This window comes from Caenorhabditis briggsae, assembly GCF_000004555.2.
Source record: "Caenorhabditis briggsae complete genome, chrV, whole genome shotgun sequence".
Taxonomy (NCBI): domain Eukaryota; kingdom Metazoa; phylum Nematoda; class Chromadorea; order Rhabditida; family Rhabditidae; genus Caenorhabditis; species Caenorhabditis briggsae.
Genome location: NC_013488.2, coordinates 17823721 through 17838209, shown reverse-complemented (window position 1 = coordinate 17838209; position 14489 = coordinate 17823721). Strand labels below are relative to the sequence as shown.

At 32.8% G+C, this 14489-nt stretch overlaps 4 protein-coding genes across 4 annotated transcripts; 1 reads left to right on the top strand and 3 right to left on the bottom strand.

Annotated features, from left to right (window-relative positions):
• Nucleotides 1-1613: 1613 nt before the first annotated feature.
• Nucleotides 1614-2744, top strand: CBG17853 (the record flags this gene model as incomplete). The annotated part of the gene is made up of 2 exons (XM_002648887.1): nt 1614-1814; nt 2694-2744. The coding sequence occupies 2 exons, from the start codon at nt 1614-1616 to the stop codon at nt 2742-2744; spliced, it is 252 nt and encodes an 83-aa protein (XP_002648933.1).
• Nucleotides 2745-4537: 1793 nt separating this feature from the next.
• CBG17852 lies at nt 4538-4765 on the bottom strand (the record flags this gene model as incomplete). Its single annotated transcript, XM_002648886.2, has 1 exon — nt 4538-4765. The coding sequence occupies one exon, from the start codon at nt 4763-4765 to the stop codon at nt 4538-4540; it is 228 nt and encodes a 75-aa protein (XP_002648932.2).
• Nucleotides 4766-10737: 5972 nt separating this feature from the next.
• CBG17851 lies at nt 10738-11410 on the bottom strand (the record flags this gene model as incomplete). Its single annotated transcript, XM_045238500.1, has 2 exons — nt 10738-10955; nt 11017-11410. The coding sequence occupies 2 exons, from the start codon at nt 11408-11410 to the stop codon at nt 10738-10740; spliced, it is 612 nt and encodes a 203-aa protein (XP_045096317.1).
• A 753-nt stretch (nt 11411-12163) lies between these two features.
• Nucleotides 12164-13447, bottom strand: CBG17850 (the record flags this gene model as incomplete). Its single annotated transcript, XM_002648884.1, has 5 exons — nt 12164-12307; nt 12360-12703; nt 12753-12888; nt 12932-13050; nt 13366-13447. The coding sequence occupies 5 exons, from the start codon at nt 13445-13447 to the stop codon at nt 12164-12166; spliced, it is 825 nt and encodes a 274-aa protein (XP_002648930.1).
• Between the last annotated feature and the right edge of the window lie 1042 nt (nt 13448-14489).

Below are 14489 nucleotides of genomic sequence, written 5' to 3'. Positions count from 1 at the left end.
TCTATTCTTCGTTTTGTATGTGCTGAAATTTTCAAATGGGATAGGAAATTTGAACGCTTTGAAAATGTTAGAAACATTTTTGAGTTGTTCGTGTTTTGTAGCTTTCAGGGATTACTGTAGAGACTGTGTTTTTGGAAAAATTTAAATTACCCTTAAACCTGAAATAGAAGGGCACACTGTCAAGTTTGAGCTCAATTATCTCAGCTCCTATAAGAGATATCAAAAATGTGTCAACTGATAAAATGAATAAGATATCATGATAAACAATTTATCAGTTGACAAATTTTCTATATCTTCATCAGGAACCGAGATCAATTGGCTCAAATTTGAACGTCAGGGGGGCCCTTCTATTATAGGTTTTACGGTATTTGGAAAACGGTTCAAAATTTCAGAGAAAAAAACTTTTTTTACAAATTCAAATTTGAATTTTTTGTCCAATTTCTATTTTCAGACTCTCTTTTTGTACTGAAAGATTTCTGAATTCGTCATTTTTTGATTTTTGACAAATTTCCACTTGAAAAAAACATTTCAAGTGTTTTTTGTTTTTTTTTTTCGTCTGAAATAAGATGGTTCTTGATTTTTTCTAGATAAAGAAAACAACTTCCAGGACAAAGTTTATTTTTGGAACATTGCCAATTTTCGAATTGTCTAGAAAAAAGTTTCGAAATTTTAGGATTTTGGAAATTTTGGTTTGTTGAACTTCTGAATTTCTGAAACTGGGTCCCTGGGTCCCTGGGTCCCTGGGTCCCTGGGTCCCTGGGTCCCTGGGTCCCTGGGTCCCTGGGTCCCTGGGTCCCTGGGTCCCTGGGTCCCTGGGTCCCTGGGTCCCTGGGTCCCTGGGTCCCTGGATCCCTGGGTCCCTGGGTCCCTTAGGGTCCCTGGGTCCCTGGGTCCCTGGGTCTCTGGGTCTCTGGGTCCCTGAGTCCCTGGGTCCCTGGGTCCCTGAGTCCCTGGGTCCCTGGGTCCCTGAGTCCCTGGGTCCCTGGGTCCCTGAGTCCCTGGGTCCCTGGGACTTCTGAATTTTTCCAACTTCCGGCCATCCTTGGATTTTCAGATTTTTTTGTTTTTCGAATTAAAATAATGTTTTCGTCAATTTAATCTCTGATCTTTTCGATCTTTGCAATTGTATCTCATTCATTTTATTCGTCTCATTTTTAAAAAATTTTTTTTCATTGACAAATTATCGCCAATTAGGGTAATTAGGCTGTCTATGATATCACATGGATGCACTTTCATAGATCATCGACATTTTTGTTCCATTTTGTGATAGATGAAATGTGAGAGATCGAATGACTAATCAAATGATTCCTCTTTCTTTTTCTCTGCGTCTCTATCTCTCTCTCTCTCTCTCTCTTTTCCTCCTGATTGTGGTATATAAGACAAGACAGTCACGTTCTTTTTTTGTACAGAAGAAAAAACAGATGTGATTTTTTCTTGGAATTTTTTATTGGAAAATCTGTGAAATTCTCAATTTTCGAAACTTTTGGAATCGATTTCTCATATTTTTTCAAATTTAGTTTTTTCTGCAAAACTTTTTCTAGATATGTCTGGAATTTTCTGGAATTTCTGAAATTTTCATTTTTGGAATTTTTTATATATTTTTTCAGAAAGAAATGACTTCCCTCTTGGATATGGTATCCGATTTTGCCGGATTTCAATACACCCCAAAATTCAAATCCGCCACGACCCCGCCCACTCCAATCAATTCTGGAGCGAATACTCCCGTTCGAAAAATGTCAGAACCTTCTGGAAATTCTAAAAACTATCATGAAATTGAAAATAGGCGACATTCGGTGATAATCACTGTTGGAGTGGTGAGTGATTTTTGAATTTTTGAAAATTTGAAAAGTTATAAAAATTTGGGATTTCAAACATCTAGAAGTTCGAAATTCAGAAATTCAGAAATTCAGAAATTCAGAAATTCAGAAATTCAGAAATTCAGAAATTCAGAAATTCAGAAATTCAGAAATTCAGAAATTCAGAAATTCAGAATTTCAGAAATTCAGAAATTCAGAAATTCAGAAATTCAGAAATTCAGAAATTCAGAAATTCAGAAATTCAGAATTTCAGAAATTCAGAAATTCAGAAATTCAGAAATTCAGAAATTCAGAAATTCATAAATTCATAAATTCATAAATTCATAAATTCATAAATTCATATATTCAGAAATTCATATATTCAGAAATTCAGAAATTTAGAAATTCAGAAATTCAGAAATTCAGAAATTCAGAAATTCAGAAATTCAGAAATTCAGAAACTCAGAAATTCAGAAATTAAGAAATTCAGAAATTCAGAAATTCAGAAATTCAGAAATTCAGAAATTCAGAAATTCATAAATTCATAAATTCATAAATTCATATATTCAGAAATTCATAAATTCATATATTCAGAAATTTAGAAATTCAGAAATTCAGAAATTCAGAAATTCAGAAATTCAGAAATTCAGAAACTCAGAAATTCAGAAATTAAGAAATTCAGAAATTCAGAAATTCAGAAATTCAGAAACTCAGAAATTCAGAAATTCGTAAATTCAGAAATTCAGAAATTCAGGAAGTTCGAAAATCTGAAATTCAGAAATTCGGAAATTCAAAAATCTGGAATTTCCGAATTCCAGAATTTTGAAAAACCGGATTTCTGGAAATTTGGAATTTGGAAAATCTGGTCTACTAAAATTCAAATTTTCAAATTTTCAGAACAAATCCTCCAACTTCCCCGAACTCCAGCGACAGCGGATAACCGAGTAGCTGAAATTATTTTTTTTTAATTTTAAAAATTTTAGTTGTCTATACATATGTATATTGATCTGAATATCTTCCTTATATATAAAACGAATCGCGCCGAAGGCGCACCAGCTTGCTGGTTAAAAACAAAAAATTTTTGAAAGAAAATCTTGGAGTTTTAATGAACGAAGGACCTAATTAGGTCAATATCCGCTAATTAGTCCTTCAACTAGGTCCATTATCAGTACCAGTACCTCTTCTTATCACTATTATCAACAGCTGATCTATGACTAGTAAGAAAATTCCTTAAAAAGAGGAACCAAAACAAGCTAATCCCTTCTAATCAGTGATAATGACATTATCACTTTCTTATCAGCTGTGTTCCTTCCCGATTTCCTCTTTCTCTCTCTCTCTCTCTCTATCAAAATATCACAAGATGAGTAGAATTTGATAAGAAAGTTGTGATCTATGATTTTTGGGGTTTTCAGGAAATTTTCCGCTTTTTTAAAATAATTTTTAGATCATTCAAAACTCATTTTCCCTACTGTTCATTGTTCCAAAAAACCAAAAAATCTGAAAATTCGAAAATTTCGAAAAACCAACTTGTCTAGTTTTCCTTCGATTTTTAACAGGATTAAACTACAAAATTTCTATTTTTTGACACAAAAAATGACTAGAAAAATGCAATCAACTGAAGAAATTGGGACTAGAAAGATTAGGAAAAAAAGTGAATTCTGATTTTTCTGATGTGTGGACTTTCGTTTTGGAGTCATCTGTATTTTGTAGCTCATCAGGGATTACTGTAGGAAAATTAGAAATTTTCCAGTTCAAATCTTAAAATACGTAAACGCTCTAATAGAACGCCACAAGATCTCCCTCCTCAACATTTGTATTCTGTATTCTGACGTCTTCTGAATCACCAAATCTTACCGAAATTCTGTGTTCATCGATGCGTAATAAGCTAGGTGTAGCCCACCGATCGGAAGTTGCTTCAATTTGTACTAATTGGATTAATTAATTGGTTTGTCTCTTCGAAAACACAATTCTAGAAAAAACCCAAAAAACATTTTTTCGATTTTTATAATTTTTTATTTTTCAAAAAAAATGCATAAATTATGTACAAGTTTATACAGAAAAAAGAAATTATGGCACAAAAATCTAGCAATTGTCGATTCTTCCGAAAAAAAATCCAGGAAGGTTACTGTAGAAATCTATTTATCTACAGTAACTTTGTCTTGTCAATTGTGCACGTTGGAATTTGGCTCTGAAAATTGAAATTGCACTGGTTAGAAAACTTTTCAGAAGCTAAAACTATAAAATTCGAGTTTCCCCCATTTTTTTACCCCTGGACATTAATTTTCAGAGCTCTAGCTCAAAGTGTCGTAAGATTAGATGTATTGTGTGCAAACACCAAATAATGAAAAGAAAAACTCATTTTTATGGTTTTTGAGCATTACATTTAAATTCCTCACATTTTTCTACCTCTATGAACTAAATTTCAGCGCTCTAGCTCAAAGTGTCGTGAAATTCAGTGTTTGGTGTTTGCAGACAAAACACCAAACATTACGACATTTTGAGCTAAAGGGGTGAAAAATAGCGAATAGGGGTAAAAATTGCGGGGGATTCGAATATAGTACTCCGGAAACAAGAAAATAACAAGTTCCCATGTTTTCGGTGTTTGCACACAAAACACCACACCTTACGACAATTTGAGCTAGAGAGCTGAAAATTGGTGTCTAGGGGTAAAAAATTACGGTAAACTCGAATTTTTTATTTTCTACTCGAAATTTTAGCTTTTAACTTTAGCAATCGAAAACCTACCACTCCACAGCGATGACAACCGAGTGTTTGCGGGCGGCCGGCTCGGATAGCTTCCTCCTTGGCGATGATGCTCCAGAATTTTGTCCAGACGACGTGGCAGATGGAGGGGGCGTGGCCATCGAGCATTTTCTAGACGGACATTTTTGAATGTGTCCCGCGTTTGGGGACCGGTTGATTCCAGAAAATTCGGCGATAATTTCGGAAATCGCTTGGGAGACTTTCATGGTCTTTTGAGAATTAGGGGTTACTGTAGGTAGAAAAATAGGCAAAAATCTGAATCTTGTAGTCAGAAAACCCCAGAAGACGTTGTTTTTATAGCGCGACGTCTTCAAACTAAAAGTAGGCGGAGCCTATTTGTCATCTAATTGTTGACCCGATTGATGAGAGATTGGAGACGCAGAGAGAGAGAGATGGGATGATGGAACGGATGACAAATGGGAAACGTGACTTTTGCAAGAATATCATGTTGTTTGGCTGAAAAAAATTTTCAGAAAAAAAAAATTTCTGATCACTGAATTTTTGGAATGTTTTTATTTTTCACGGAAATCCAAAAATCACATGTTTTACTGATTATTTTGATGGATTGATAACAAAATTTTGAGTACATTGGGTATTTTGAAATTTGAGATGAAATTTCAGACAAATAAATTTTTTTAATTGGGGTAAAAACAAGAAAATAAAATTAAAAGGCAATTAAAGGAAAATTAATTGGAAGTTCCGGGTTTTGGGGATCTTTGGAATTTAGAAGATAATTTCAGAATTTTCAGATTTTTGAGACAAAAAATTGGCAGATTCTCACGAAAAAAAATCTGGAATAAATCTGAATTTTGGGTAATTTCTGAATTTCTGAATTTCTGAATTTCTGAATTTTGGGTAATTTGTGAATTTTTGAATTTCTGAATTTCTGAATTTCTGAATTTCTGAATTTCTGAATTTCTGAATTTCTGAATTTCTGAATTTCCGAATTCCCGATTTTTTGAATTTGTGAATTTTTGAATTTGTGAATTTTTGAATTTCTGAATTTCTGAATTTCTGAATTTCTGAATTTCCGATTTCCCGATTTTTTGAATTTGTGAATTTTTGAATTTCTGAATTTCTGAATTTCTGAATTTCTGAATTTCTGAATTTCTGAATTTCCGATTTCCCGATTTTTTTGAATTTGTGAATTTTTGAATTTCTGAATTTCTGAATTTCTGAATTCCCGATTTTTTGAATTTGTGAATTTTTGAATTTCTGAATTTCGCTTTTCATGATTTTTGGATCATTTTGTATGATTTTTGAGTCATTTTTCATGACTTTTGGACCATTTTTAGAGATTTTTGGACCATTTTTCATAAATTTTGTACTCAAAATGTCCTAATTCGTTCAATTAGTCCGAAGTGGAGTTTTCCTTTTCTAACATTTTTTGTCACTTTTTTGTAGTTCGGAACAAACTACAAAAATTGGAACTGTAAAAACCAGACAATTGGAAATAATTTTACAAAAAAAAACTGGAGATCATTTTTAAAAATAACTTTTTTTATTGAAAATTCACTGGAAAACATTTAAAAAACCAATAAAAAATCATTAATATCTCGTAAAATTGGCCACTGTAGTTTCAGAATTTCCCATTGTTTCAATTCGATTTTTCTTACAAATTTTGCAACATTTAAACATTCGTATATACCATTTTTGACTCAAAAAATCCAAAAAACACTGAAAATTCCTTTTTGAACAACCCAAATAAGTTAATTGAATTGTTAGAATTGTTGAAAATTTATCGATTGTTTCACAAGTTCCAATTTGATCATGAATCGATTTTTCGTAGTTGAAAATAAGAACGAATGGGATGTAAGACTGAAAATTTGAAAAAAAATTAGTTGTCGAGTTTCAGAATTTCAGAATTTTTGAATTCTAGAAATGTTCGAATTTCTGAAAGTCAAATTATGAAAAAAACCCACAATTTTCAAACCAATTATCACAATTAATTGCCATATTACATATCTTTGTGGTTGATTAAGTTGCGCTGATAATAAATTACTGTGTTTCTTGATTCTCCAAAAAATTGGAAGATATAAAAATGTAGCAAATAATAATAGGCAGTTTGTGAAGATGTAGAAACCCTGAAATTTTTGGAAAAAAATTTTAGACCTAATTTTTCGGATTTTCTAGGTCATGACCTAGATTTTTCGGATTTTCTAGGTCATGACCTAATTTTTTGGATTTTCTAGGTCATGACCTAGATTTTTCGGATTTTCTAGGTCATGAACTAGATTTTTCGGATTTTCTAGGTCATGACCTAATTTCCTGGCCTTCTCGGTCATGACCTCATTTTTACGATTTTCTAGGTCATGACCTAATTTTGTGGATTTTCTAAATCATGACCTAGTTTTTTGGATTTTCTAGGTCATGACCTAATTTTTTGGATTTTCTAGGTCTTGACCTAGATTTTTCGGATTTTCTAGGCCATGACCTAATTTTTTGAATTTCTAGGTCATGACCTAATTTCCTGGCCTTCTCGGTCATGACCTCATTTTTACGATTTTCTAGGTCATGACCTAATTTTGTGGATTTTCTAAATCATGACCTAGTTTTTTGGATTTTCTAGGTCATGACCTAATTTTTTGGATTTTCTAGGTCATGACCTAGATTTTTCGGATTTTCTAGGTCATGAACTAGATTTTTCGGATTTTCTAGGTCATGACCTAATTTCCTGGCCTTCTCGGTCATGACCTCATTTTTACGATTTTCTAGGTCATGACCTAATTTTGTGGATTTTCTAAATCATGACCTAGTTTTTTGGATTTTCTAGGTCATGACCTAATTTTTTGGATTTTCTAGGTCTTGACCTAGATTTTTCGGATTTTCTAGGCCATGACCTAATTTTTTGAATTTCTAGGTCATGACCTAATTTCCTGGCCTTCTCGGTCATGACCTCATTTTTACGATTTTCTAGGTCATGACCTAATTTTTACGATTTTCTAGGTCATGACCTAGATTTTTCGGATTTTCTAGGTCATGAACTAGATTTTTCGGATTTTCTAGGTCATGGCCTAGTTTTTTTGGATTTTCTAGGTCATGACCTTTTTTTTGAATTTTCTAGGTCATGACCTGTTTTTTTTTAGGATTTTCTATGTTATGACCTAATTTTTTGGATTTTCTAGGTCATGACCTAATTTTTTGGATTTTCTATGTTATGACCTAATTTTTTGAATTCTCTAGTCTTTCCAGTAAATTCTAGAACATTCTAAAAAGTATTAGAAAATTTCAGAAATTCTGGAATTTAAAAAAGTTTAAAATTCAAAATGTTCCAAAACTTCAAAAGACATTCCCTTACCGAAAAGAACCAAACCGTAAACCAATTCATCAATCGAGAACCGAAAGCCAAGAAGAAAGTACCCAAACAAATCGTTGAACTTCGTCAGCGTTAAAAGTCAAAAATCTCTCTGAGCATGGATAAAAAAATATCAGGAATTTTTGAAAAGCCAGTAAAATAAGCAAAAAACAGTTGGCTTGATATAAAAATCCAGCGATAAATGCGTTGAAAACAACAACTGCACAATAAATGAAGAAGAAAATAAAAAATAGACGAATAAATGCAGAGATAACAAAGATAAAAAGCAAAATAGCTGTACCAGTAAAAAATAAGGATTTATGAAGTTTGTATAATTTCTCATTGATTTTATAAAAACAATGGTTCACTTCAAAAATTGAACTGCCTTTCTCTTTTTGAACATTTTTCAAAAATACATGACTGTAAAATGGAAAGATTAAAATTGAAAGAAGTTCGTAAATAAATACAAAACCAACTTCCAAATCTTGAGAACTTTCTGTGGAATTCGAAGATACGTTTTCCATTTTTTGCCGAAATTCGTTTTTTAAATTTTATGATTTTTCTGTCAGAAAAACTCTCATGGGAGAATTTTCAAAGATGTCAGGAAAATCAGCTGTTGATAAACAAGAATGATTTCACCTGTTTTGAAACACAGTACTCACTTTTTGTGAAATCATCGGAGTTTTGAAATTTGAATTTTTGGGAAGTTTCTGAATTTCTGAATTTCTGAATTTCTGAATTTCTGAATTTTTGAATTTTTGAATTTCTGAATATCTGAATTTCAGAATTTCTGAATTTCAGAATTTCTGAATTTCCGAATTTCTGAATTTTTGAATTTTTGAATTTCTGAATATCTGAATTTCTGAATTTCTGAATTTCTGAATTTCTGAATTGATGAATTCCTGAATTTCTGAATTTCTGAATTTCTGAATTTCTGAATTTTTAAATTTTTGAATTTCTGAATATCTGAATTTCTGAATTTCTGAATTTCAGAATTTCTGAATTTCTGAATTCCTGAATTTCTGAATTTCTGAATTTCTGAATTTCTGAATTTTTGAATTTTTGAATTTCTGAATTTCTGAATTTCTGAATTTCGGAATTTCTGAATTTCTGAATTTTTGAATTTTTGAATTTCTGAATATCTGAATTTCTGAATTTCTGAATTTCTGAATTTCTGAATTTCCGAATTTCTGAATTTCGGAATTTCTGAATTTCTGAATTTCTGAGTTTCTGAATTTCTGAATTTCTGAATTTTTGAATTTTTGAATTTCTGAATATCTGAATTTCTGAATTTCTGAATTTCAGAATTTCTGAATTTCTGAATTTCGGAATTTCTGAATTTCTGAATTTTTGAATTTTTGAATTTCTGAATATCTGAATTTCTGAATTTCTGAATTTCTGAATTTCTGAATTTCTGAATTCCTGAATTTCTGAATTTCTGAATTTCCGAATTCCTTGATTTCTGAAATTTTAAATTTTTTCAAGACATTTCAGATTCAAATCCTGGTCCTCCTTATATTCTTCAATTCACAACTCAATATTTTTCAAATTTTAATAATTTCGAAAAAATTAAATTTCCTATCCAGTCTATTTGTATTTTTCGCCGATGGGCGTGGCTATGAAAAGCCTGTGATTGTGGGAAGAGCATTCAAACCTGGAGTGTTCAGGAGTACTGTAGGTGTTGTTGTTGGCATTCCCAGACTACCGTATCCCGACTTGCCACGTGCTGAGAACACGCCAAAACATTATGGATTTGTTCATGAGAGAGCAAGGATGTCATGAATTGTTTTTTTTTGGATTAATAAAATTTTTTTTGATTTTCTGACTGTTTCTTAAATGCCAAAAATCTAGAAACCTTTATAAAATTTTTTTCTGAAAAATATAATTTAGTTTTTTTTCTTCTGACATCACCCCTCAAAAATGTCCAAAACATAATTCCATGTTTGTCGTTAACACAAAACTAGACTCAATTCCAGTTAAGCACACCAGGTGGAAATAATAATTTTTTAAAAAAATTTTCAAAAAATTTTTTTCCGCTCAAAAAAATCCAAAAATGAGCCAATTTTTTATTGCTCTGTCGAGTTTGACGGCTCCAGTGGACCCTAATAATTTACCATCCTTTTTTACACTTTTTTGTACTCTATCCTTAATTTTATATGGATTATGTTGGGTTGAATTCAATGAAAAAGATAAAAATGATACTTCAATTGTGAAAATTATCAAAAAATTACAATCTGGAAAATTTCTATTGATACTTTGGATTCTCAGTTTGATTTTGGCTGGAATTTCACTCTGGAATGATTTTCCTTATCGATTTTTTGGTTTTCAATTCGTGAATTCTTTGAATTCGACGATGGAAGAATCTATGAATGTTTTATGGTCCTTTTTTGGAATTCAACGATTTTTAGTGTATTTTTGGCCGGGAATTGAGAGAAAATTCGAATTTTCGGAGCAAATTGAATTTGTGATTTATTGGATTTGTTGGATTATTTTTGGCCTGAAAGTCGTCGGAGAATTTTTTGGATTTTTGAATTTCGAGCTATATGTGGTTTGTTGATTTTTTAAAAATTGCTTTCACAAGTTTCAGAAACTCTGAAAATCAGAAAAATTCAGTAATTCGATTTCTGAAATCTAGATCTGTCTAGAAAACAGGAAATTGAATAGGTTCAAAGTAAAGATCATTTCAAATAGTTTCACAGATTCAAAAAGTGAAATTTCAAGTAAGATTTAAACGTGGCGAAGAGAAAATTATTTTTGAAAAGTTTGAGAAAAATTAAATTCTAGACGAAAAGAAATGCGTGAATTAAATTAGAAATCCACGACCAAAGATGACCTCAGGGAGATAAGATTACTATAAAGGAAGAGAAAAAGTAGAGGGAACAATCAGTTCTCTCCTCTCGGAGCTCCCGAGAGGGGACCGGAGAAGGAATCCGGATATCTGGGTCCGGATTCCGGAATTTTGGATTTCTGGGTCCCTATTCCGGAATTTTGGATTTCCCGGTCCGGATTCCGGATTTTCGGGTCCGGATTCCGGATACCCGGGTCCGGATTCCTGATATCTGGGTCCGGATTCCGGATTTCTGTTTCCGGATTCCGGATATCTGGGTCCGGATACCTGACTCCGGACTTCTGGGTCCGGAATCCGGATATCGGGTTCCAGACTCCGGATTCCGATATTCCAGGTCGAGATTCCGGATATCTTGGATCCAATTCCGGATTCCGGATTTCCGGGTCCGAATTCCGGATTCCCGGGGTCCGGATTCCGGATTTCCGGGTTTGCATTCCAGATTCCGGATTTTCGGGCCCGGGTTCCTGATATCTGGGTCCGGATACCTGACTCCGGACTTCTGGGTCCGGAATCCGGATATCTGGTTCCAGACTCCGAATTCCGGATTCCCGGGGTCCGGATTCCGGATTCCCGGGGTCCGGATTCCGGATTCCCGGGTTCGGATTCCCGGGGTCCGGATTCCGGCTTTCTTGAGCTTCTCGAATTAAAAAATTTTGAATTAAAAAAAAAAAAACAATATATATATATATATCTAAAACCAAATAACATTTTTCAGGCAATCTACATTATTTATTTGATTTATTTAACAATTATCTGTATTTTATCCATTTCTACAGGCCTAAAATCTAGAGACACATTCTCAGAATACGTTATTTGGGCTCTAGTAAGAGTTGTCATTTTGAAATATGTAAGTTTGGTTTTTTTTTTGAAAAAATGTGATTTTCGAAAAATTCCCAAAAAATCGAAAATCAAAAAAAAAATATTTACCTATTTTTTTTTCGGAATTTCTGAATTTCAGAATTTCTTTTAAAAATAACATTTTCGGAAAAAATTCTTAATTTAATTTTTAAAAATTTCCAGATCCAAATCCTGGTTCTATTCATATTTTTCTATTCTCAACTCAATATTTTTGAAATTCTAATCATTTCAAAAAAGTTTAATGTCCTATCCAGTCTATTTTTATTTTTTGCTGATGGGCGTGTTGCTGAAAACCCCATAATTGTTGGGCATGCATTCAAAACTGGAGTGTTCAGGAGTACTGTAGGTGTTGTTGTTGGAATTCCCGGACTACCGTATCCCGACTTGCCACGTGCTGAGAACACGCCAAAACATTATGGATTTGTTCATGAGAGAGCGAGAATGGGATAATTCGAAAATCCAAAAATTCGAAAAAAATTGAAATTTAACTTTTTGAATTTTAATTATATGTATATAATATTTTGTTATTTAAATGAAACATTTTACAAATATCTTTTTTCATTTTCAAACTTTATGCTATGTAATTCAAAAAAGTTTAAATTTTCACAAATTCCCAACTGTTGCCAATCTTGTCGTGGCACTTGTTTTATTTTTCACAATTTTCAGCGTTTTTAGTTTTGCCAATTTCCATAAAAGAATAATAATTGGTGTCATAAAATAGTTCAACTTGTTTTGGGTGATAATTATCTGAAAATTAATTAATTATGTAATTGAATATATATATATATAGAAAAAATACCTGATAAAGTGTCGAAATATTGGATAATAAATAGTATAAAATTGGGAATACTATCTGAAAATAATTAATTTTGAATTTTTGGTCCTTGGGTCCCTGGGTCCCTGGGTCCCTGGGGTCTAGAGTCCTTGGGTCCTTGGGTCTTGGGTCCCGGGCTCCTCGGATCCCTGGGTCTTGGTCTTTGGTCCCGGGCTCCTCGTGTCCCTGGGTCCCAGGGTCTCGTGGTCCCGGAATCCCGGGCTCACTGGGTCCCTGGGTCCTTGGGTCCCAGGGTCCCTGGGGTCTAGAGTCCTTGGGTCTTTGGGTATTGGGTCCCTGGGTCCCTGGGTCCCTGGGTCCCTGGGTCCCTTCAAAAATTCAGAAATTCGAAATTTCAAAAATTGAAAATTTTCAAACTTACAATTTTCGCTACAGTAACCAAAACCAGCGGCCAAACTACATAATTTTTGAAATTTTTCCAAGATTTGAATCCAGTGAAAAATGAGAACATCGAAAAAACCAAGAAAAAAGTGTTGAGGGAAATTTTGAAAATCTGAAATTTTTTAATTTAAATTTTCAATTAAATTTGAAATTACCACATAAACTTCCGGAAAAAATCTCATAAAAAACTCGAAAAATATCCAAAAAATCAGGGTTATATAGGTCCAAAAAATGAGCCTAAATCGAACTTTTCCAGAGAAATTGAAAAAATTTTCTGAAAATTTTTTTGAAAATTTCAAAAAAACCCTTTGAACCGCCAAAAATGACCAGGAAACTTGATTGAAATCACATAAAACTGTTAAAATGGAAAATAAAAATCGCGGGAAGTCGAAAATTCCAGAAAACCCGTTAAAAATGATAGAAACCAAATAGAAAATCCCGAAAAAGAATCCAATATATCCAATAAAAATTTTCTTGTTCAAATGATTCACAAAAATATATAACGAGGTTCGTTTATCGATTTTTGACTCGAATTTGGCGAAAATAAAGATATAAAAAGTCCAAAAAATGGTCCCAATTAATAAATAACGATTTTGGAAATCGGGAATTTTCAAAATTGGATCTTCGAATTTTCTGGAATTTTTGAAAATCTCCAATATCGAATTTTCCATTTTTAAGGGTATGGGGGTGGGGAGTTGGGAAAGTGAGTTTTTATTTTAAAAAATTCCAAAAAAAAATATTTTTAATTCTATAATTTTAGGTGGGAGGGGAAGATTTTTGAGACTAAAAATGATGTGGGGGTGTGGAATTTAAAGAAAAAAAATTTTCGAAAAAATATATAATTTAGGGCTAGAAGGAATTTTTGTTTTTCTCTTTTTCCCGGGAAAACACCAATGATCAAAAATTCTTTAGAATTTTGAAAATGCCGAAAATATGTGATTTTAATCCCAAGTTTTTGGAAAAAAAATTTCGAAAAAAATTTTTTTTTCGAAAATTTTGATAAATTGTGACAAGCTGAGAATACAGAAAAAATAGTTCAAAAAAGTCCAAAAACCATCTTTCTAGCTAGTCTAGAAGCAAAGATACAGGCAGTTAAAGATTTAGAAGAGAGACGCAGACAACAAGACACTCTAACTGTCTGCGTCTCTCAAAAACTTCAAATGACCGTATCTTGGCTTCTAGGATAGCTAGAAACTTGCTTCTTTTTGTATTTTAAAGAATTTTTTATATATTTTTTAACAAAAAAAGGATATTCAGAATTTATTGTAGCTTAGGATTGGGAGAGGGGGAGAATAAACAACAAATGAAGAAACTGAGCAAGTGCGATCCAAGGAAAGGTCATCAAAATTATAAATAGGGGAGATTTAACCAAGAATTGGACAGGTGTGATTAGGAGAACAACTATTGAAATTCGAAACCAATACAATTTCCGGCTATATAAACCTCCAATTCCTTGCCTTGCGCGAATCACCTGTGTGTAAAGGTGAGCGCGCTTGTCTATCAGTCGTGCATCGCGGGTTCGACTCCCATATGTGCGTTTTTGTTTTTTTTCTATTTTCATGCGGCGACATCCTAGAAAGGCCGAATAACGAGAAAAAGTCGGGAATAAGTGCCAAACAGTGAAGAAATCTAGTGTATTCTAAAAAAAATAAATGCTCGTCAAGTAGCGCGCATTGGTCGCAATCGCACAATTTTCCGTCAGAATACATGATC